Below are 25432 nucleotides of genomic sequence, written 5' to 3' on the forward strand. Positions count from 1 at the left end.
ATTAATCAGTACTTAGTTCTCTAGCACATTTCCCATTAGGAGGCCCTCGTGTGAAGTAGATCTGTCATGTGTTATTGTAACAAAGGGAATATCTGTTGGTATTTCTTTTTCTTTGGTTGGTCTTATTGCAACTCGGTATGAAATCAAGGAAACGAGGCTTATTATTCGTACCGTCATAATTACCATATCACTTGGCTTACAGTCGAAAAACAAAACTGTACCTCTCTGGGTAATCAGATTGCCTGCTGAGGAAATATAAAACTTGCTAAACTAAAATGGAATAAGTCTGCGTAAGTCTATGTGACAAACTTTATTTCAATCCATTTCACACTAGGTATGTGTGCTGCTGATGACCCAAGGACATGCAGTGTTATGTGGGAGCTCTCAAAATCTATGGGACTTATTTGTTAGCAGTGGAACCCAAATAACTGTTTGTTAGACTACCAAATGGCATGCTGTGTTCAGCTCCCTGTTGCTACATTAAGAAACAGGAGACCAACGATTTAGTCATTTTCACAACAACCACTAATCAGTTTTGACTTGTAGATGGCAAAGTTGTTTGGATGAGTGGTTCTCGAGAAAGCTTCATGAGGCAAGTTTGAATAAGAAGCCATTGTGTGGCCAGGATTTCAAGGAAAATATTATAGATTGTTTATTTAAAACTCTTTAAATTAGATGTTTTCATTATTAGGACCTTTTTTTTAATCCAGGAAGAAATCTTGGAGCACAGTATCTTATAATCTATAGGATATATAGTAAAAAACACGCCATATATGAAACTGTTGTTGATAGGAGAATAGCTAACAGCTAATTTGGCATTGCGAAACACCAGCCATGAATTGAATTACTGTCTCTTCCTTCAGTTTTTGTGAGACAGTTCAGTCAACAGGAAAATTAGAATCAATTTTAGCTGGTAGAAGGACAGTTAGTAATATAATGAATGATTAGATGGCATCCAGCTCCTACGTTATTTCTGCACAGGTATTCCCTGTGGAGGGGAAGACAGATGGTAAAGCGAGTGATTGTACAACAGGCAAGAATGATGTTTAAGTCAGATTCAAAGTCTTCATGACATATTGTCTTGGAAAATGGGTGACTACTAAAGTTGTAATAATTTAATTGAAGCTTTTAGTAATATCCACAAGGACGCACAAATATAAGGCCTCACCTTAGCATGGTTGATAGTGTTGCAATGACCCCTTCATTGTCACGTTTGGGAATTTAAATGGCCCTGATAAATTCTGCATCGCCACTGGTTCTAACAGTTGGATGGCACCATCCAGACCCACCATTTTATTTAGAATTTCTGCCAAGCATCTCTTTCTCTCTTCATTAAAAGTGGCATTCTTTTGCAAAACACGAGCTTGAGAGACCATGAACAGACTGACCTCGAAGGGGCAGGGCTCAAAAACAAGGCTTTTCTCTTGTACCACAGAACGTGTTCAGCCTGCCCATTGCATGTGCTCAGTTCATTTCTCCATGGCAGTGCTGCAGTATTTCCTTATGGAACAGAGCTCTCATAGGGGCGTGTGCATTATGGGAGAAATGAGACATGCGTCTCCAGAAACTTTGTAATTAACTGAAAATGCGTGGGTTTTATTAAGTGTTGCAACCTTTAAAAAAATAACTGTACTTAATGAAACTATCCCATGTAAGAACTTCAGTGACAAGCTTATTTGTAATAAGAAAAAGTGTTTTGTTTGAAAAAAAGTGTTAGAAACCTTAAGGTTCTCATTTGTAAGTGATGTATTGTTTTCTTCCAATCACAACCTTAAAGGAGCCAGAATACTCTAATGTTTATTAGAGAAGAGCAAGACGCTTGCAGAGAAGGGCAGGGCTCGTACAAAACAAGGTAACGAGGGGAACAAGAGAGATAGATGTTATTTGTCTCACACCGTAGTAGAAGTAGTTCCATAAGGGCCTTGGTTTCTTTTCCCCCCCACTGTCCGTCTTGATCTCCATTTGTCCCTTGTTTTTGATGTTGCTTGGTGACCACATTCTGTATTGGCATTTCTGTGTTGTTGCACGCACATCTCAAACTAGCTTCATATCCATCTTTTCACCTGTATGTAGAAACATAGCAAAGCAGACATTCCTAGAGACTTTACAGGACAACCTCATTGAGATGGACATTCTGGCATCAGCACGCCACGATGCCTCGTACAACGACGGGTATGTAGCATGTTTGCTATCTGCTTTGCCATGAGCACAATAGTGATGCCTGCACTATTTAACCATCGAACATCCTCTATTTAAAATGCTGTCAATCATCTGTGTATGTCCCCTGCAGTGCTAGAATCTCTGCTGTATGTGTCCCGTACCTGTTTGATACAACTAACAATCTGCATTAAGTCACATTGTTGGGTTGCATTACTTTGATTAATGTTGAGCATGACTGCTTTATGAAACACAGCTGCCCATGTAATCTCCTATTGTAAGAATAGGATCTGCCGGAGTTTCGTTCTGATGTTCATAAAAAAAATATGGTCCCAGTGACTTTCCACATCACACATCTTAATGTGACATTCAATCATGTTCATGTCACTGTCGCTCAGGAGCTTCTTGTAAACCAGTCAGTAAAACGGCCTTGACGACAGTGCCGCAGCCGCTGACTCTCTGATGGGCCGATCATACGACTTTTGGATATGCAGCTACACATGTTTTCTGAGATAGCCAGCCATGCTCTTCAAGGGCGAATACATTTGCTCCACTCCATGCTGCAACCTTACATACGGTATCTCTCATGTGGACAGCCCTGACACATAGTTATTGGGAATTACTCTTCACCACGCTGGCATGAATATATAAACAAGAGCCAGCTGCGGTCACTAGTCCTGTAAATTAGATTTAATATTGATTCACAGTTTCGACTGAGCATAAGCCAGTGTGCTTTAGCATTCCCAGTAATCTGACAGAGGCGTGACTATGGTAACAGAATTGAAGGTGCTTGGAAACAGAGATACTTAACAGTAGAAGAGACTGCACTTGGATACAAAGTAACCCACAGCATAATGATGATAGAGATCCCTGAAAAAGCAGCATTTTGTGTTCAGACTAACAGAAAAAAAATGTTGTTTTTTTCCAGGCACTTCCTGTTCAAACCAGGTGGAACATCACCAATGTATTGCACAACATCACCAGGATACCCTTTGACCTCCAGCACGGTGTACTCGCCACCCCCTCGGCCCCTGCCTCGGAACACCTTCTCTCGACCTGCCTTCAGCCTGAAGAAGTCCTATAAGCACTGCAACTGGAAATGTGCTGCTCTCAGTGCCATCCTCATCTCAGTAACACTGCTCTTTCTGTTGGCCTACTTCATTGGTGAGTCACCTCTGATGCTTCTGCACACGGGGGTGAGCGCCTCCAGCTATCCACCCCCAGCCCCAGCCCCACCCCTTACTTAACTGCAGACACAGGATGAGTCCATGCCCATTGTGCTCCCTCTATCATCCGTTTTAATAGTGTAGAATCCTCACTCTGCAGCTCATATGAGCATAGTTATATAGCGACTCATAGATTGACTCTTCGCCCACACACCTCGTCCGAAATAACATTATCATTCATAGATTGGGTTGACTGAATCTACAGAGATGGGGAATACAGTTTCTTGCTCTTGTGAATAGGTCAGAAAGGAAATGAATTAAAAAGACATCAGCCATCACACAAGAGAGGATTTGCACATTTAGATTATTCATTTTATTTGGGTGTAATATTCCCTGAACAGCATACCCATGGTCCCAGCTGGGTGAGGGCTATGAGCTGTGATATCTGAGTTAAGCTATTAAATCAGTGCTGCTATTTCTTCCTGCCTAAAGGAATGATATTCATATTTGATGATATCTGATCTCTTATTCGTCCGTGTGATCTATATACCAGACTGTTTACACCAAATTTCACTTGTAAACGGTCAGAAGAAGCAGTTATAAAGACACAAAATAAAAAATAAATCTAGAAAGGGAAGTTACTGCAAGTGGATTCTGAGAGTAATTGCTTTGATGTTTTTTTTTTGTTTTTTTTACTGTATTACTCTGAGATCAAGTATTAAGCTGTGTTCTTACTTGGATTGTATTAAAATGTTCTTCCTGGTAGGTTTAAACACCCTGGCTATTACAACTAATGATTGCTACACTGTTTAATCCAAGCAAGCTGTTGCTCTTTCAGTTTTAGTAGTAGATTCTTCTTGTATCTTTTCCAGAGGTTTAATCCCTATTAGTGGCTTGTTCAGTAAAAGCAAAACAGAACACTCACTTATTTGTAACATGAATTGAATTTAAAAAAGGATAAAAGAAAGCTCATCATTCATTCGAAGCATCCAACAATAACAGCAGCATCTGCAGTAACAGTGCAGTCGGTAGAAAAGGGGATGGGAAACAGTGAGAATTGTGTGTCAACGGTCAAGTAAGAAATCAAAAGGGTTTTTGGCATTTAAGGTTAAATAGAAACAGGCTTAGGGGTAAGCGTGATGTGAGTTAAGTAAGTTGACCTAATTGGGGCTATGAAGGTTGGGGGCGAGGATATACCAGAGGAACAATACCAGAGCAGAAAGGAGGAGTCACACTAAGAATATGTTATAGGAATGAGTGACAGGGTTCAAGACACAAAGTTCCTGTGGTGCGGGGAAGGGAGAGCAGACAGGTCAAGCTTCTGGATGTCAAACAGGTATGAGGCCTGGATTAAAATATTGTTGAATATCTTTGTCATTTTGATAGGCAGAAGTTCCATATATTTGGTAGTCGACACGGTTCTGCCTGATTTATTGCTGTCAATTCAAATAAGGAGTTGATTCACACACTTCTTTTTAATATATTTTTCCAATATGATATTCTTTTGATCTGATTGGTTTGGAGTCCCTGTTTAACATATAAATGGTTACAGTGATGTCCACTGTAGGATGGTAAGAATATTGTAGTTCATATGAATGAAGTGGGTGAAAGAATATCCATATCCGTCAGTATGGTCCTCATCAGTGAGATGAATGAATTCTTCATTGAGGACATTTGTTAAAGATTTGCATTTTGCCGTAGCAATCAAGAAAGCAATCGTTCCTGCTTCTCCTTGAGGCCAAACGAACTAAACTCTGATTATTCATTTTTTGTCACCAGAGCCATTTAAATTGTTTAATTTGAAATTCAGAACAGTGCTGGATTAAAAAGAATCAGCTGGTTTCTGCTCAAGGTGATTATCTCCATATCGAGCAATTTGAGAGTAGGAGTGAGAAAGTTCCATTTTGTCCTGTTTTGGGAATCAGCTGTGTGGTTCAGCTGTAGAAGTACAGATACAGTACATGTATACAGCCATTTACTGCTTTGACTCGGCCTAAAGCCAGAAAGCCCTGTCAACCTGATAGTCTTTAATCAGGCTGTGTAATTATACCCTGCATAACTCCGACCATATCCTGATGCCCCACATGTAAACATGTTGGAGACCAAGCCTCACCCTAAGATCTGAATTTCCAATCAAGAACGAGGGCCATATTTAATTAAAGGCTGATGAGAAAATACATTTAATTTCAAGTGCAATTAATTATTGAGGCCTGTAATTGGGAACTCTGGGTGGGATGTCTAATGAACCCAATTATACATCATGACAGATGTTTTGTCATGAAGCATAGTTTATTTGTCAGAACTTTGTAAAATGGCACATTTTGAAGTTCAAAAAAGGTTGAGGTTTTAAGATGCCACCATTTTCTCTGTGGTCGCCAACTCATTAGCACATTGGTTATATTTTCCTCATTTTAAGGTCATCAGTATCCTCCTGTGTTCACTTCTTTTCACCATGGGTATCTATCCAAGGACAAAGACGTGGGGCCCTAAAAAATTCACTGCATGGTAATCCAACCCCAAAAAATCTTCTCTGCAACACAGGTTTATTCAGTTTATCTCTCTATTAGTACCTCAGGGTGATACTGCTTTGTTTGAGTTAGGCTTTGTAATACACCTATGTGATATTTGTAGTTTATAGATCCGTCAATACTTGCGTAACTCTAAATGTGGAAAATTGCTCAGTTGACTTAAGGAAATAAACATTTAATATAAATGCAAAATCAATCTTAAATATCAGCTATTTCTGAAGACAAAACATATTCAAGTACAGAATGTCTTTCTATTAGGGCAATGAATTACTTTAATGTCCAAGAAAAAAGTTTTTATTGGAAACACAATTCCTTTATTTCAATACTTACTATTTATTGGAAATGCGGCAATCACATTTCATGATTTAATAATAGTAATGTTGTTGTGGGCTATTGTGAGATCCAATGTTTGCACTACTTATGTGCCAACATAACTTAATTATGTGTATGCAAAACAAGATAACACAATGTGTCAATGGCAAACAGTTAAAACTAACTAGGGTTGGGGTAAGGGTTAAAAAATGTGCACTTGTACAGTATAGACAGAGAGTAGATGGACTTTGCACCACATATTGATTATTTCTAATGATGACAGGGATGGTGATAGGGTTCAAACACAGGAGTATTCATGTTTTATTTTTTATTTGTTTACATACTTACATATGCCTTTTTTTTATCATCCATTCCTCAATAAGTGATACCAGAAGATCCTAACTTGTTTGGTGATATACTGAAACAAGCTTAAGCATTTACTAAACCAAGCATAAACACTACTCAATTATGCTAGATGTTTTTATTTGTTTTAATATAGCACAAGAGTGTTTTTAAGTTTTATAGCTGGAAACTGTTTAATTCTCTGTAACTATTTAAATGGAAATATATCATTTCTATAGTTTGATTTATCCTGACATTGATAGAAAATATAACTTATCAGACTTCTAATGTCCCCATTTCTCAAGCCCAAAAGCAGACATAGCTGAAACTCTCAGGTGGTATCTGAGTCAGTCTCTACTGTATTTACATTGTATTTATTCAGTGCATTATTTAAAAAAAAAAAAAAAATGTCAGTGGTAGAATAGTGTGATGCTTGAAAGACGGTTGGCAGCAGAAGCTATTTACCCCAACAATGTACCTGGACATTGCAAATGAACATGGCGGTGATGAGCGGTGATTCACGCCTGAGAATGTGAAAATAAGAGAGCTGTAAATATAGTTAGGTGACAAATGAGCAACTGATGGCTGCCATGTTTCACACCTTTTTTGAAAAAAATTAATTGACCATATGGTTAAAACATTTTTCAATCCAAGGTATGTACAAGACTGTTTCTTTGCTGGCTCGAACCTAGAGACTGATTGACTTTTTTTAGATGCAGAAAGTATTTGATGATTTCGACTAGTAAGATGAGAAAAAATGAGTCTTCTCATCATAGCTTCCCTTGAATTGTGCACTAGTTGGAAAGTGCTCTTCAGATCAAAAGATAGAAACACAGGAATGCTGGCAGATGACCCACAGCAATAAGTGCTGACTTCCTCAGCTTGGCTGCGAAGTCTTCCACTACAGTAGCGCTGTTCCCTAATTGGCACATGGCGTGACCTAACTTCCTGCCAAGAGATAAGTGAAAGGAGGGCACAAAACGTGCTCAGGACAAAATGGGCGATGCTACGAAGTGCAGTAATCTTGACAGGTCAGTGGCATCGCTAGAACACAGACACAGCTTGTCTCTGCCGGTGGCCATCTCATTACAAGTGCCTTGTTATTCCACAACCTGTCTTCATTTTGCAGCCAATTGCCGCAGTTTCCGAAGTGTCATTGCATGATGTTTGCAAAGTTAGAAAAGCAAGCAAAACAAAATCAGGAGGCTCTTCACTGGCTCAGGTCCAATACTCTGCATATCACAGATACCAAGAAGGCGTTGAAGTAAATCTTTGGATTTAGAAAAGGGAGGGGGAGGCCTCTTCAACCATTTTCCATTAGGGGCCTCAGGGACGGATGGGATGAAGAATGGGGCTCACAAAGACGTGATTACTAGGACACTTGGAATGACACCGTGCTTGGTGACTTTGCGTTGGTTCTGCCAGCAACATACACTGACTCTTTTTCCATTTCGCTAGCCGATGTAGAGCTACAAATCAAAAGGAATGTCTTTCTGGAGCTTACAAAATGACAAACATAGCCATCTGTCTCTTCAGTGGTTGTCCTCTACTGACACAGTCATTTCCTCAGCCACTGTACGGACACAGAACAGATGCTGGTATTGCTGTTGAACTTTCATCATCCCAGGGACTGTTTCTGTTGGGTTTTACCTGATAAATACACAGTTTATATCTTTCTTACACAAACTAATCTAAATATTTCACTGAGTATGCGGTACTTTACACATGTTGTGATCCTAATGTTGGGCCAACGACTTATAGAGATCCTAATGGAGGAACCAGGCAGGATGGTAATGCATCTACGTTGGATGCAGTTTCCTCTTGGAAGGAACCGATGTATTCCGTTCATCAGACACTAAACCTTGGTTTAGTCTTCCACTTGTCACCTTCATCAAAGGTTCAAAGGTTTTAGTTCAAAGGTCATATGCACAGCAGATACAACATATACTGTATGTTGGCAATGAAAATCTTATATCCCAGGCTCCTCCAACAACTCAACATACATAGTGCAAATAAGATAAATAAAATAATGCAAAAATAGAAAATATATACAATAACAACACTAAGGATGTAAAGATGTAAAATATATACATATGTAGAATAAATTGAAATTATTTAAATACACTGTACAGTAATTTAAATACTTTATGTGGGATTTTCAGTTAATTTGAAGTTAATAGCTTAGTCCGAACAAGTAAACCTCCTCTTATTCTTAGGGGATCACTTTGATTTAGAAGTGGGGAGATTTTATATTGTGTAATGAAGCAATGTAGGGTCAGTATGGTATATGACTATTAATAAGGCCTTTTTTTAGACCCTAATGAAGACACAGTATTGTTGAAACATTGCACTATTAAAAGGATGCCAATCAATCAGTGTGTCCCAGTCCTTTCTCTCATCTGAAGTTTGCTGACCTTGCTCTGAGAAGCACCTGATTCTGCACATTACTGAAAGATGAACAAAAACACTTTTTTTTCATGAAGAAGTTGCAGTTTGGTGCTACATATTTGGGTTATAAAAATGATAGTAACAGCATCATAATAAAAGATCACAGTTAAAATGTCACATTTTCATTTGACTTAATAAATACACATCTTGTGGATGGTAAACAAAACAAAATTATTTATACTTATACTTTATTTTTTTATATGATAAAAAGCACAATGTACCCAAACGAATCAAATACAAAAGGTAAAACAACAACTTTTGCTTTTCATGCATAGAACTGATAATAGTAATGGAAACAGTCATGCTCAGACTTTCCAAACGCCCCTGACTGCTTGTTGGTGACATAATATAGATGAAGCGCCTATAAAAGGAAAGAAAAAATAATAATTGAGAGGACTGGAGAGGTCTTATTCCCAGCTTCGGACTACAACTGGCAGATAATTTCACTCTTTATAATTGGATTGCGTGGTTATTTACTTGAGGAGCTTAAAAGAACCAACCAACCAATAAAATAGCTATATTGAGTCTCCAGGCTTTTTCTGCTGACTGATGACTTCCAAGGTGGCTTTTGCCTTGCTAAGCTCGTCTTGTCCATTTTCTTATTGGTGATCTGTCATGGTCAGCCCCTCCTCCTCTGTCCTGCACTCTACTGCCATTGTTCCAGAGGACATTTCTTTTGTCGACCTTGTAAAATATCACTACACTCCCTCCACTGTGTTCACATTGAAACACCCTGGTGTCTCCTTGCTGATGTTTTTTTTTTCCTCTTGTCCCCTAGTTTTGCAAGGGAATGGAAAGGTAATGGGGTTGAGAAATGACAGGGCACTGGGGATGGTCCATGTCGATGTTGGTGTGCTTAGACAGATGTTGTCCCATGAGGTCAGGGGAGCATTCATCTCCTGATCTCAGTGCTCAGCTCTTTTACACAAAATGCCATTAACCATTAAACCACGTATTGTTCTTTGTTCTTTGGAATTTACTTCCTGTGCTTCTATTCCACAGCTGTCACCAGTGGATAGTAACCTCTCCCCTTCGAAAAAGGATTGTTGGACTGTTTAATTTAGATAATATTTTTTTTTGCTTGAATTTAATGCATCTCAAGTCACTTTTGCAGAAATAAATTGTAAGCTTTTCTTGTATTTAATATTTCAGCCATGCACCTTTTTGGATTAAACTGGCACCTGCAGCCCATGCAGAGACAGATGTACCAACTATCAGAGGACAATGCCAGTGGCCTACCTTTACCTACGGACCTGAGCTTTCCCCCGCTAGGAAACACAGGCTTGGGATTACCTGATCGCAAAGGAAAAGATGACAGTAAGTTCTTTTTTTTTTATATAAACAATGTTGTATTTTAAATACACATTAACCTTTTCTGCAATTTATGCTGAAGCCAGCCTAAATGGTGATGGGATATTTTTGGAGATGATTTTGTGTGAATCTCAATTTAGTGGGGTATGCTGCACCAAATTTGAAAATAAACTGCATTGCACAAGAACGCAAAAAAAAAGTTATTTCAAATCTTAAAGTTCATGGATGACATTTTGGAGCTCAAGCAAGTTTGTTATTATTGTGTCATCCAGTCTCACATTGTGTTCACTCGTCTCCATGGTATGCAAAGAGATCTGCATTGTAATCCTATGAAAGTTGTTGTAAGTGGGAAAGTGTTATTTGTTCCTGGAGGAAGAAAATGGGGCAGCTTAAGGGACTGAGTATCCAGGGGCTGGAAGGGGATTAGCCACTCTGTCCTCCTCAGAACGGATGTGATCCTTTCATCTCATAGTCCGGGCTGCCTTTCCTGGCAGCCAAAGAAAGCATGCGCTCACCCCACGGTACCAAGTGCTCGACTCCAGGAAACTTTGCTCTGTTCCATTTTCGAACAAATGGGCCCAGATTTAGCCATGCGATTTGTCGCTGGCAGACGACAATAGGTAGAAGATGGGGTCATTACCATATAGATGGATCCAGGAGTTGTCTTTTTCATTTACCAGACAGCAGAAAGTGTGTTTAGCTAACAACAAGCATGACTACAGCTGAGCTGAGAGCCTGCGTGGCAGCTGCTGCTGATAGGAAATCAATAGCCATAGTTTTTAAATAAGTCGTATTCTGCAGTGCTGTCACCAGAATCATTGATGAGCTATCTAATGTTTTATCAAAGTGATGCAGATGTGTACTGTGTTAAAATGTAGGCAAGTTTCTGTCTTTCTACGAGATGGCTTTCCTTCCAAAACATTATGCTGTAGTTAAGCTTGCAGAACAACAACCATTTATTTAGCCACGAGGCCCATTATCACTGTTCTCGGCTTATGATTTATTTAAACAGCCTGATGAGTATGCCATTAATGTGTGGCATAAATTCAAACACACCCCAACATGTGGAAAATGAGCCTGTGTCGTCGCATTATGTAAAACCCAGATCTGCTAGACGGGGAGTGTGCCATGTTTACTCTGATAAAAAAAACGTTGCCATTGATAGACTTTTGAGAACACCGCCATCTGCCGTGCCACGTGTAACCTCAAGCCGTGTCTGCCACCAAGTCCTGGGGGCAGTTTGTATGGACGTCTGCTTTAATAGACATCCGTGCCAAAATGAGCTCATCTACATGGGCAAACAGATGTTTCCATTTCCACAGAGTCCAATGTAAGGTGTATTATAGAGCATATGGACAATCTTTGGCAGTGAATGTGCTATTACCTGAGCTGGGACTATCATAAGAGATCCCTCTCTGATATAATTACAATTCTCGATTCAACATTTAAATTCACCTGAATGTGTATTTAGTCACAGTGTGGAATAATATGCAATTTTTTCCACTATTTCTCAAACTGTTTTTCACTTCAAATGTATATATTTAAAAACAAATGTTATGCTATTTTATTTCTATTGTAATGTACAATGACTTGTCTTTATGTTGCTGCAGGGCACACATTTCTCAAATTCGGATCCATAAAATACTTCTATTTATCTATCTACTGAATCTATCTATTAACCTGTTCACCATTAATGGACTATTTATGATTTAATTAATCAAATGTACCAGGTATCAAAATAGTATTACATCATTTTATTTTGACAATTTTAGTATTTGGCTTGTCAGAAGTGTTGACATTGACAGACAACACCTGAGCCTATAACTGGAATTGTTTTTGAACACCAGACTGATGTTCAATATACTTAGTTACTCCCCCTTCACTGCAATCGGGACCAGAATTGCTGGCAATCGTCAGCGGGGTCATTCATAATGTTTTTTTTTCTTCTTCTACCTGTCAGGGATGTGATTGAATATCTGTGATATGGTCAGACTATCATGCTTCAGCAGACTGACTCCCTCTGCCCTCCACATGTTAGAGTAATGGTGTGATCTCTTTGACCGATTTGCTTTGTGTGCAATGCAGGCAAATTGGACAGCTTGTTCCCTGATGACAGCTATATAGATATGGGGGAGATTGACGTCGGGCGCAAGGTCGCGCAGCAGATTCCTCCTGGTATCTTCTGGAGGGCCCAGGTCTTCATTGATCATCCCATGTACCTGAAGTTTAATGTGTCCCTGAGCAAAGATGCCTTAGTGGGAGTCTACGGGAGAAGAGGCCTACCTCCCTCGCACACACAGGTGGGAGATATTTAAATGTCACTGACACAGATTAACAGTCTTTTCCATTCTTCTGTTTTTAAAATGTTTTCAGGGTTTAAGATGTCATACCATTTTTCTTCTCTGTTACAAATCTGTATTTTGTTGGTGAAAAACAATTGTAAATGTGAGTGTGTGTTAAATAATCTTCAATCGATGTCTTCTAAGTATAAGGATTTAGCTCGTTTTTCCATTCCTCCCCCGCCACAGAATATAAATTGGGATGTTGTTTGAAAAAAATCTATCCAACCATATAGTAGTGTTTCATGAATACCAACCAATTCATAAATCTCTCTTTTGTATTATGATTCACTTTCTTTGTTGCATAAGGGGATTTATGGCACATTTCTTTCAGGTTCAATATCAACAATGAATCACACCACGATACGGGGCTCAGGGGCCAAGAAAGGCAGATTTTTCTCTACACTAATTTCCCATCTATGTGCAGCACAGAGTCAGATATATAATGTTATTAATCACAACTGACTGTTGCTTCACAGAGTTTAGATTTCGGCTGTAAATGTAACTGTAGTTCAACAATTTGTTCATCCCCGGATTCTTTTTTGCATTAATGTCCAGTGTAATTTATTTTTCAGTCAGAAGATCATGCTGTCTCTTCTCTCATTTTTACTTTGAAGAAAATATTCTGCGCTGTGTCGGATTGCACATTGAAAAGCAGCTGAGTAAAGACTCTCTTCCTCATTGAGATGAAAATGAAATGCCGTGTCATTGGTATTCATTGAGTCATCGAAGCAAATGCAGATGTTATTTGGTAAACACTTGCTTACATTTCCCCCCGTCTTCCATCTTTTCACTTTAATACTTTTAAACAAGGCTTTCATATAAGATCTGAGGATCAAGAAATGATCTCAGCCCATCCAGCCACCCTGTGCCAAGACTAACTCCAGCTCTCCTAGAATGATGAGTTATTCATGCAGACCAAATGATGCTCTGCTATAAAGAGGGGCTGAAAGCACTCAAGTCTCATGTGTCACTCTAATGGCGTGTCTGCGGTCCATCCATCAGTCTTTCTCACTTTCTGTGTGTCTGTCCGCAGTTTGACTTTGTGGAGCTTTTGGATGGGCGGCGGCTCCTGGCCCAGAACGTCCGTGGTCTGGAGGGTCCTGTGGCTATGCAGAGGAGCCTGGTGCCCATCACCACACATGACACAGGCTTTATCCAGTACATGGACTCGGGCATCTGGCACCTGGCTATCTACAACGATGGCAAAGAAACGGAAACTGTCTCCTACCTCACCACAGCCATAGGTGAGCGCCCTGGGCACGACCTGCTGCAGAAACCTGTAATAGCATCCACAAAATCCATATAACACCAACCAGCAGCGCTCTACTGAAAGACTTGGGTCATAAGTCAGAGACAATTTTTGGCAGATTTCAGTAACCAAGGAAAGTGCAGGTTAATCAAGGTGAAGTTTGAATATGACAAAAATCAGGACATCAGTGCTATCCTGCCATGCCCCTGAGTGGGGCATTGAGAGATCATAATATCCTCATTAGCCTGAGTGTCTTCCAGGGAATCAGGGGTCCAGCTTCTGGGAACCATTTGCATACAATTCAAAGTATGATTGTACCCTCCTGCTAGTGCCATTTTTTGATCACGATTTGCTCCAATTTCCATCTACTTTCCATACCAAAGTAGCAAAGATATTTCCCCTCCTCTGACTAACGGTGTGTGGCACGCGGCTGTGTTCACACATACGTCCTTCTACGTGGAGGTGATTTTCGTTTTGTACGCTCCTCTTTGTTCCCCCTAAAGTGCCTTTGATTGGCACTCCTGTATCAAGCAAGGTGTTAGAGGGGCCGAGGTGTCGACTTTCACAGGGATGGCAGCTGGGAGCTGTTCTCACATGCTCTTTAATTAAAAGCTCCTGGGCCAGAGTCCATCTGTGACGAGGGGCTGTGCCAGGCAGCAGATCGATGAGAAGCTGTCCTCAACACCAATGTAACACCAAGTGGAGACAGGCAAGAGATGCCCCCCCGCCTAGCTGTGCAAACAACAGCTGTAATTCAATACTTAATAGATGATATGACACAGACAGGGGGAGTCAGGGCAGCATGTTTAGCTTTGCTTATTTCTTCTGTGCATGAGGGCCTCCTGCGGTTCATATCGGAGAAAGCACAACTAGATCAGGTATTCTGCGCAACACATGGGAGCAGGGAGGGGATGGGGTGTGGCAAAGTTAGTCAGCGTTAGAGTTCTGCCTCTGTTCATTTATATCAGAACTGATCTGCCCTCAGGAGCTCAGAGGGAGGCAGAGGGGCCCTTTCTAAAATGGGTCACCGGTTAAGTGCCCTTCAGCAGAAATTGAATCTCACCAACTGCCTGAATTGTATTGAGCCATGGAGGGATAGAGCTGACCTTCAGATAGAGCAGCCCAGCCATAGAAATATATGTGAACAATAACTAGAACAGGCGCTCTGAGAGACCAAGCGGCATTGTTTATAAGACACTAACAATAAAATTATTTTAGTGCTTCTGACAGTGTTGGGAGGAAAACATGTCTCATTTTACTGTCAGCCAGGCCCGTTGTGCTCTTCGCATTCATTAAATAAAAGGTTTGCTTGTTGCAAATATCCATGCTATAATACATCTTGGGGTGTGGGGGGGTGGAGCGTCCCTTTGTTTAATGCTGCTCCTCATTACTTGGCTGTGGCTCTCCGTGGCAATGCGAAAAGTGTCCCCCTGAATGTTCTGTATCACAGCCCTCTGGAGCATGAAACCATTTGTCCCTTGCTGCCTGGTGGCAGACATGTTTCAACCCAGACATGGCTTCCTTTTACAGGCGGAGCAAAGCAAAGGGAATCAAAGATCCAGCACCGACGTCTTATTCTATATCCTGTCTCACTATATAGCACAAGCTCTCTCTGTACACAGCCACCCATCATTCCAAGGTGCTGAGCATCCTCTCAGAGTATGGCAAGGCGCTGATTAAACCTGCCTGCTGCACGCTTCTCCGTCCTCACCGGAGAGACTCGCACAATAGTTAGCTCCCCTGATGTGAAAGGGTAATGAATTTCAATGAAGCTCTGCTTGAATCCATGATTTATGTGTCGGCCTATGTCGAGTAGGTGGCTAACAGATATTCATGGCCTTCACTTCCTGCTCTCTGAGGAAACACAACCAACAGACATGGGAGACGCGCAATCTACTAAACTGCGTCAGCGCGGGAGCACGGCGGTTCACTATAACTCAATTAAATACGTGCGATTTGACGGTTTGTTGATCACCAAAGAAATACCCATGATGGATAAAGATAAGATAACCCATAATTAGAGACACATTAATGAATGCCTGCCCCCTTAATCTGTCAGTGGATTGCAGTTTAAGTTTGAGCTTTCACTTCGCTGCCTTGCTTTAGTGAACAGTAAATTACATCCCTGCTTACTTTTTTTGTCCCATTTATACACGAGTTGTAAGATTAAAACCAAGAATCTCTCCTGAATAATTCTACTTCTGGGAGGCATTTTAATGGCCCCACACACTGCTGGTGTTACTAGCTTTGGGCAAAATAAAATCTGGATTCTTACTGTAGGTAGATATCTGTTAGAATCCATCTCACACCAGCCAAAATGGGGATTTGCCTCCACCACCCTGGAGGAAAGTCTCCCCAGCATCCCCTCACTAACCCAACATGGCAAAGGCAAGCCCGTAGCACAGAAAGCATCAGCAGCATTTCTCCGCTCACTGCTTTTTCGCCATATTTTCTGCTCTGCCTCCATCTCTTTGTCTCCTCTCTGTCTTGCGTTGCATCCTCAGTGATGATTGACTCTCCAGAGTAAAGGGAAGTTGAATCCATGGCTCACATTTCTAGCCCTTTGTGGAGCACAAGAGAGTCTTTGTTCAGTATGTTTTGCCTCAGAGCCTCGGCTGCCTGAAGGCAATGGATAAGATTGAATATTTTTCAGCACCATTTCAGGCCTAATTTAGTGAGCATCTTGTTTCAGAACTCTGCCGAGCGCCTCAGTGGTCACTCATTTATTATAAAAGTCAGAACATGGTAAGAGAAATAATTGTTTTGCAAATTTATTTGATTTAGTTAGGGATCAATAGAGAAAATGATGTGTGGTGCTCATTGTTGGCATCTCACAGAACTGCAGAAGAAAGAAAGATAATAAGCTATTTGAGGCTAGGCATACAATACATAAACACCATGATGCTAAAACTGCCCTCAAAGGAATTGGTTTATCTTAATAGAAAAAAATACATTTCTGTTTGTTAAAAATGGGGGATATTTCTAACATTAGCACATGATATTCTAGTGTAGTGCCCTACTAATTTCTGTTTACATTTTCATTTATAAAGAAATGAAAAGGGTTATTCAGATGAGATGTGTATTGATATGTCGTTTTGTTTCGTCACCACTAAGTTACAAGAAGATTACATTCAGTGTCAGTTATTCGTTAAGTTGTCATATTTATGTTTTAGAAGTCCTTGAACTTCACATTTGTATTGTTTGGTAGAGGTGTCAGTTATATAGCGAACAAATCAGAGTTCTGTGTTCTAACCCAGCGGTACCCAACCTTTTTTGCGCCACGGACCGGTCTCATCTAAGACAATATTTTCACGGACCGGCCTTCATTTTCTCCGGCCTACATTTGCTCGATAATCGACGGCTGTAGTCTAATAATAAATCATCCACAGTGGTTTTATGTCAAATGCAAACATCAACAGACAATAAACAACCTTTTGTTAATAAATTAATAATCAACAACATCTCTGTGAACGAAATTATTTATTTTACAACGAAAATCCTTTCTAATAAGAAATAATTATAATAAAAACTCGATTCAAGTGACTGCGCTGATGAGGTTTATTTTGAAATACAGCGACTTATCAGTGCATTCAACGTAGGAGAAATAGGCCTACTAATAACTTCTATATAACAAGGTGAACAAGTCAATAAAATAATAATAATAATAATAATAATGACAATTAGTGGGAGCCCTGAGCTTGTTTCTCTGCAACGAGCCGGTCCCATCTTGGGTAATGGGAGACAATGACACCCGAAGTGTGTTCCGTACATCCAGTCTGCTGCGTAGTCTTGTTTTCGTTGCCGTCACTGCAGAAAATCCCACTTCACAAAGATAGGAGGTTGGAAATGGAAGCAGGGTTTTCAATGCCTTTTGGGCTATCTCTGGATATTCTGCCTTGACTTTAATCCAGAACTCTGGCACAGTTGTGGTCTGAAACGTACTTTTAAGGCCACCGTCATTTTCAATGTCCAGCAGTTGATCTTCTTCTTGCACGGACAGGCTCGATTCACCAGGTTTGTTCACAAATTGGTCGCGGATCCATTCTTTCGCAGTCCGTGGGTCTTTTGTGGTCGGGAAGTACCACTCAAACTCTTTCAAAAGCAAAGACAGGTGATCCTGCACCAGCTGGGAGAATGATGGATCAGGCTCAGTCTCTTCCAAAATCCCCAACAATGTTTGAAACATGTCAAATATCCCTCGGTTCACTCGCCGTCCCCACAAATCCAGTTTGCCTTTGAATGCAGCTACTTCATCTGCCAACTGTTGTCATTTTCCCCTGAAGTGACAGATTAAGTTCATTCAGCAGGTTGAATATGTCGCACAAATAAGCGAGTTTTGTGACCCATTCCTTGTCACTGAAATGTGCTGCCAGTGGTGACTTTTTTTCTGAAAAAAACCTCTGCAGCGGCTCTCGTAATTCAAACTCTTCTGCCAATGATCTGCCTTTAGATAGCCACCTTACTTCAGTGTGTAAGAGAAGGCGTTTGTACTCCGCGTCCATCTCCTCACAAAGTTGCTCAAACAGACGCGAGTTAAGGGCATGCGCTTTGATGTGGTTAATCATTTTAATGACATCATTCAACACGCTGTTGAGTTCAGGTGACATTTTTCGGCTAGCCAGCATTTCCCTGTGAATGACACAGTGCGTTGACTCACATTCAGGTGCAACCTCCTTTACCCGAGAAGTTAAACCAGAAAGCCGTCCGGTCATAGCAGCAGCTCCGTCCGTGCATGTGCCCACACAAAAGGACCAATTTAGTTTTCCTGATAAGTAATCATCCAGAGACTTGAATAGTTCTGCGGCGTTGGTTGGCAACAATAGTGCACATAACATATCCTCCTGCACATCCTCCTGATATATATATCGCACATAAACAAGTAGTGTCGCCTTGTTATCAACATCAGTAGACTCGTCAACCTGGATTGCGTACCAAGGTGACTTATTAATCCTCTCCAACAACTGCTCCTCAATATCCTCTGCGATATTCTCAATTCGCCTAGTGACGGTACTGGCTGAAAGAGGAACCTGTGCTATCTTTTTAACTGCAGCCTCTCCTAGAAGTTCACGGCAAATGTCTTTAGCGGCGGGCTCAATTCTTCACCAATAGTAAAAGGTTTCTTCGCCTTAGCAATACGATTAGCCACTAAGTATGATGCTCTCAGTGCACTCACATTTGTTGATGTGGTGGCCATCAGTAATTGCTTCTGCCCTTCTTGTTCACGTTTTTTTCTTTCAAAAAACTCCAAAGGCTTGTCGTTTAATGCAGGGTGCTTGGTCTCAAGGTGCCGAAGCAGTTTTGAAGGCTTCATTGACTCATTTGCCACTTGTCGCCACATATTACACAGAGCGGGCTCGGCGCATGAGAATCACCTGTAGGGATAAACCCGTATTTTAAGTAGGACTCCTGATATTGTCTTTTAAATGCAGATTTACTTTTCTTGGAAGTTGTAGGCTCTTCTTCTGTCTCTTCATTGGGCCTTTTCCCCTTTCCAAAGAAGCTCGCCAAAGATGTTTGTTTTTTAATCATTTTTGCTATCTTGTCGGTTTAATTTTCGCGGTAACAGCTGGTGACGTATCATTAGGTACCGGGTGGAGAAGTTAAGACCGAAGGAAAACGTCTTTATTTATTTTGAGTTACCAATGTTAAAATAAGCTAGAAGCACTGTTTTGTGTTCGAGTGCCTGGGAGAAGAGAGTGGAACCCATTTGGTCACAAATTCACAAGACTATGCATAACTGCGAGACTGTATGCTAACTGTAGCAATAGCGAAGTAAGCCTCATGTTTAGCTGCATTGTCCGGAGTCCGGGTTTATTGTCTTAGTAGTTGAACAGTATAGACGTAATCTTAAGAGACTCGTGTGCCTGGCTGCTGCCGGTTGACAGAAGAAGGACATTGGGCCAACAGGAAGACTACGCGGGATTGTTTCATCGGGGAGATACATCTATGGATCTGCCGTGTGGCGGGAATATGAGCTCCATCTAGCACGCCAACAAGGGTACCATAACTGACTAAAATCCCGGGTACTTTTATTTCTTTTGTTTTGAACCGAGTCGTGGAATATGTGTTGTTGTTATTAAGTTGACATGTTATTAAAGTAAAGTGTATATAGATTGACAATCATTTCCGGTACAGTTTGGGTATTTCTGTTTGAGAATATGTCTCTGATGGTAATCAGAGTGAGGGTTCTAGAGCTGATATTTGGAGTTGCATGGGGGATTTATTATTTTGCAGTATAGCTACGGTCTATCGCTGTGCTACCCGAGGGCTTTTAGTGACCAAAGTGAGAACCCTAGATAGGAGAGCTTATAGTAGATCCCACCACTGCTCCTCCCATGCTCGTAGTACTGTCCTGGTTTACTTAACCTGTCCTGAGCTAAGTGGTTGGGAGGGCTACACTAGCAATGTCAGATATATAAAAAATACTGATGTCTTCACTTATTTACACATTACAGTCATATTAGGATTTCAAATGTTTCCAGGGCCATCTTCTACTTAAAAAATCTTAAATCCTTTATTAGTCCCAAAGCGGGGACATTTACATTTGTAACAGCAAATATGTTTTTCAAAAACAAGAGGCATGTGATAACAAAGACCAAGCTAACATATTAGTATATAAAGAGAAAAGCAGACATTAGTTATACTAGAATAAAGTAGGTAAGCAAGTACACATACGTGGCTAAAAAAAAATTATGAGCAGCAACTTCAGAACTTAGTGACGTATGTAATGTAAGGTGTTGAGACATTATAACAATTTGGTGATGGTGATTATTGCACAGCATTTCAAGAAAAGTGTCTATATTGCACATTGCCGTTTGTTGCATAAGAAAATGTAATATTTTTTCAGGTCTAAAGGTTGTAATTGTCTCCCAAGCTACTATATTTAATGAAATGCAAAAGGAAAACTCTTTTATTTTATTACTTATTTATAATTGCTGTTGTGTGTACACGGTGAGGTGTGTAGAGAATGCTTTTTGGATCAAAGTGAATGACTGGGAGTCTGTGATAAAATCCCCCGTCCTTTGATTTGAGCCCAACTACATTTAGATGAGATGCCAAGACTCCATTTGAATAACCCAGTGTTATTTTTCATTGTTTTATTTATTTTTGTATTTTTGAAAAACAGAACTGCTAGCCAGATTATTATTTTTTTAAACGCCCAATTGATGAAAAACAACTGTTGTCAATGACCCACAAAAGGGCATTCGACACTGTAAATCACTATTATTATGTCCACAAAACAGAAAAGGTAGATAAAACAGGAGCACAAAGCAGTCTCCCTGTCTACTCTGTTACTGCCAATACCTGAAGCACGCAGACCTCAGAAGAAAACATCATGCAGTACAGCCCATAGCAGTGCGAGAGAGGCAGGCTTCCAATCGCCTTGTCAAATAATGCATGTCACTTATCAAATCCACTGCATTCTGGGATTCTCAGAAGTAATTTGCTTTGTGACATTTTAGTAGAAGCCCTGATGATCAGACGTTGTTTACTCTTTTAGTTTGTCACACCATTTTGGGGGGGGTTGGGGGTATTAGTAACACTCCAAAATGTTTTTGCGCTGAAATAGAAATGTTTACAGGATCAGGGGCCTGTGCTTATTACTGTCATTAGCAAAGGGATAATCATCAACCCAAAGAAAATGAGTGGGAGGAAAATTGTTTTTCAAAGCACATTACTCAGAAAAAGCTCCTGATTGCTCTCTTGCAGAATCTATTGATGACTGTCCCAGTAACTGCTTTGGGAACGGTGACTGTGTTGCTGGAACATGCCACTGCTTTTTAGGATTCAAAGGACCGGACTGTGGGCGAGGTGAGTCAATTGTCATAATGTCTTTATCGATTCATGTCAATCATACATTTGTTTTTTGGGATACAGACCAAATGATGTTCACCAGGACCAGAACAAAACTATTTTAATTGCTTTGTATTTTACTTCAGATTAGATTAGACAGTACTAATCCAGATGATTCATCTTAACTTCTCCTAATGAACTTTTGTGTTACACTTAAAATAACTCTTGAAAAGTATATAGAGAAGAGAGATATAGATTTAAGAGCTGGAATTAAAACCAAGGTTGCATTTTTCTCACCAAATAAAAACTACTTTAGGCAATGTGTTAAAATGCTAGTAATTTTCATTGACACATTCTGCCATCTGTTATCCATCTGCACAGCATTTGACACTTTTGATTCAGTTCTATTTGTGAATTATTCTCAACCGCCATTGTGCAGATGTCTGTTGGTTGGTTTTGTACGAGTGGAGTCACATCTGTACTCGATGACAAAGTGCAGTAATGTGTGCTGCAAATTGTACCCTCCCTGGAAAGGAAACCTTTTAACATTTTGCTCAGAAGCTCATTGTCACATGGAGACTTTAGCACACACTCACTATTCTTTGAAGCTATGGTTGAAGGGGTCCATTCAAATGGATGTATGCTGTCTGCTCTTTTCAAAGCTGCCTGTCCAGTCCTGTGCAGTGGGAATGGTCAATACCTTAAAGGTCGCTGCATGTGTCACAGCGGCTGGAAGGGCTCCGAGTGTGACGTTCCCACCAACCAGTGCATTGACATCACATGCAGCAGCCATGGGACGTGCATCGTGGGAACCTGTATCTGCAACCCGGGCTACAAGGGGGAAAACTGTGAAGAAGGTGATTGTTTTCATAAGTCGCAGTAAGGTGTCCTACACGTATGAAGTCCTACATATAATGGCTGTTATTAGTGCCATCTTAACTCGTCAGTGCTTGATATTTTTAATAAAATACTCATAATGGAAACGGCTATTAAGTCGGTATGGCTTATTTAACTGTCTTTCCCGTAGTAACGACGGGCCATCCTTTATGAAGATCATTATAGCTATAACACTTCACAATATGGGGACTTCTTGTGTATAAATCATGGATATAAGGCGTTACGTTAATTGGAACGGCCCATTTAGTGCCTGAAATTCACACGCAAAGTCTGATGTTAATCCATTGGTGAAACTCCACATTCATGATGCTGGATACAGCTTGACCAGATAACATAGAAAGAGCCATTGTGTTTGCCAGCTCTTGAAGGCTCTCAATTCAAGATGAAAAATGGACCCTGTGAGTATGATAAATGGGGGTTTGTGACATCCATAGGCACCCATTCTATTTTGGGTGGAGCCATAAGGAGTGGAGGGGAATGTGGATGAGGGCCCTTTAACATTTTTACCTTTCTTCCGTGCGACCTTCAGCCACGATGATTAATTGCCAGGAGAGACTCTCTTGTCAGTTAGCCTATGATCTTTGTGCCTTGTGCCCAAACCATCTGCTAAGAGGCATCAGATCCTGTTTGTCTTACTATGACGGCCTTTATACCCCTTTATGTCATGGTAAAGGGGAGCTGCCATGGCGCGGCCTGCTGCTCTCAGTGGCTAGATGTTGCTCCTGCTCGGGGCCCATTGGCCATCTGTGTGTACCATGCTTTCTAGGAAGAATGTAATTATTTTAACTACTTGCTCCCACAACTCTTGTGACTTACAAAATAAGCGCTCATTTAGCAGAATGTCAAGGGAAAGGGATGCCATATAACCAGGAATTAATAAGATATTTGCATACTAATTAAAGTCCACCAAAAGGCAGAAGAGAGCCAGTGCAAGGCTTGCTCAGTCACAGTGTTCAATAGTCCGTAAACTAGACTTTAGCTTGCTGTTGCCCCAGGCTTTCCCTAAGTTACCCTGTTTGTTTCAAGCATTTAGGCACCTTCCTTCTTTGGAAGCAATTTTCCTTATGAGTTGATGGAGCTATGCCAGCAGGAGCGTAGGCAGTACCTGTTGTTTGATACCATAAGCCCTCCTGCCATTAAATTAGTTTGACTGTAAATCTTGTCTCCAGTTTAGAGAAAGTAGGCCTCCTCGTGTCATGCTCTGTGTGCAGCTGCAGCTGAGCTATGGCCCACTGCACTTGTCATTCTACTCAGCCTGAAACAGAGATGCCAGGTTGCCTCTGAAAGAGGGAAACAGCAGGTGACTGGTGTGTCTGACACTGTCTCTTTGGAACCCTTTTAGTGGACTGCATGGATCCAACATGCTCAGGCCGAGGGGTATGTGTCCAGGGAGAATGCCACTGCTTTGTGGGCTGGGGCGGGCCAGGCTGTGAGAGCCCCCGAGCCTCCTGCATGGACCAGTGCTCTGGACACGGAGCTTTCCTGGCAGACACCGGAACCTGCAGCTGTGATCCCAACTGGACGGGCCATGACTGCTCTACAGGTGAGTGCTTCCCTCTGGTCAGAGCAAACATGGGCAGAATTCCCTCTCACAGATCAGGGCTGATTTAGCTGTGATTACCAAATATAAAAAAGTCAATGCATTCAGAGAAAATAGGGCATTTTCCCAATTAAATTTGCTTTTTAATATACTTAATAATACATAATTCAGCAGCTTCTTAAATATGGATTCTAATTTTAGGAGTTTAACATCAGATCCATGGATGAAATTAAATAAAAACTCAGTCATAGCTTTATTATTAGTAATTAACTTCTAAATTGTGTTATCTCTTAGATGTATCCTCAACACCCGTCAAATACTCCCCAAGTAAGTAAATATTTTTCAGTATCATTCTTAAATCTGAAGCTTTACAATTTTACTTTAATACCTCAAAAATGACAAACTGAGACATGTAATAACAGCTCTTTCAGTTCATCTCTGATAAAATCCCGGCCTTCTTGTCGGAATTTTTCTCCCTGCCCGATTCAATATAATAGATAATTGCTATGCTCCTCTCAGAAGTAAACAGTTGTCATTATGTTGAAATAAAATTGCTTGGATACAAAAGCCTCAATTATTCACATCAGTGATCATTTGAAGGCCCACATCGTGCAATCCAACTCTGGTAGATTTAGCTGTTAATACATTTCTTTACGAATGGTTTCATTCTCATGCTCCACATGGTGAGCCAGAGAGGAGAGGGAAACGCACATAGCAGGGATATTGTCAGAGGCATGATCTAATGCAAGTTAATGCTCTTCCTTGAGTTCTGGCTTTCTTGGCGTTGGCACAAGTCTTACAGCTGATGATAGCTCTTTCTGCTCCAGAGGATTGTTCCCATTGTGTTCATTTTGTCCATGGGGAATTTTCTCTCTTGGTAGTCAAGAATAGGCTGAGCAGAAGATACACTTTCACCACTAGAATATACCTTCTTTAGGCTCTGAGGATAAAAAATAAAAAAGTCCCGCACAATTTAGTTCAGCTCAGACAACCACCTGTCTGCTCACATTTATCAGGGAAGTATTTTAGTACAAAACCACAGTGCACTCTGTAGCAGATTGTTAAAGAGCTGTCAAGTGTAGGTATCTAACATTACTTACTCAGTGTTGGCAGATTTAAAACTCCCATATATTTCTTTTTTTTTAACTGTAGCCAAACCCAGAACTTGATATATTCTTACCAGGGCTTGGCAATATATCAGTATTGATTTTGAGAGAGGACACTACAGTGTCTTTTCCTGGTTTTAACGGCTGAATTTTGATAATTTATTTTTAATTTACCTGAGTTTCAGCCATTATAACAACATTACGGCTGTTGTTTTTTAAATTTTATATATCTTTATGTAA

General features: G+C 40.6%; 1 protein-coding gene across 1 annotated transcript in view; it reads left to right on the top strand.

The window, feature by feature from the left end:
* Window positions 1–25432, top strand: part of tenm4 (teneurin transmembrane protein 4) — a 114625-nt gene that overhangs the window by 34178 nt on the left and 55015 nt on the right. The window contains exons 5-12 of the mRNA XM_063907848.1: window positions 2074–2172; window positions 3086–3321; window positions 10106–10270; window positions 12350–12564; window positions 13640–13850; window positions 21566–21667; window positions 22312–22506; window positions 23889–24089. Coding sequence (XP_063763918.1) covers window positions 2074–2172; window positions 3086–3321; window positions 10106–10270; window positions 12350–12564; window positions 13640–13850; window positions 21566–21667; window positions 22312–22506; window positions 23889–24089 — 1424 coding nt within the window. The remainder of the gene's footprint in view (window positions 1–2073; window positions 2173–3085; window positions 3322–10105; window positions 10271–12349; window positions 12565–13639; window positions 13851–21565; window positions 21668–22311; window positions 22507–23888; window positions 24090–25432) is intronic.

Source organism: Eleginops maclovinus, chromosome 18 (assembly GCF_036324505.1).
Source record: "Eleginops maclovinus isolate JMC-PN-2008 ecotype Puerto Natales chromosome 18, JC_Emac_rtc_rv5, whole genome shotgun sequence".
Lineage (NCBI taxonomy): Eukaryota > Metazoa > Chordata > Actinopteri > Perciformes > Eleginopidae > Eleginops > Eleginops maclovinus.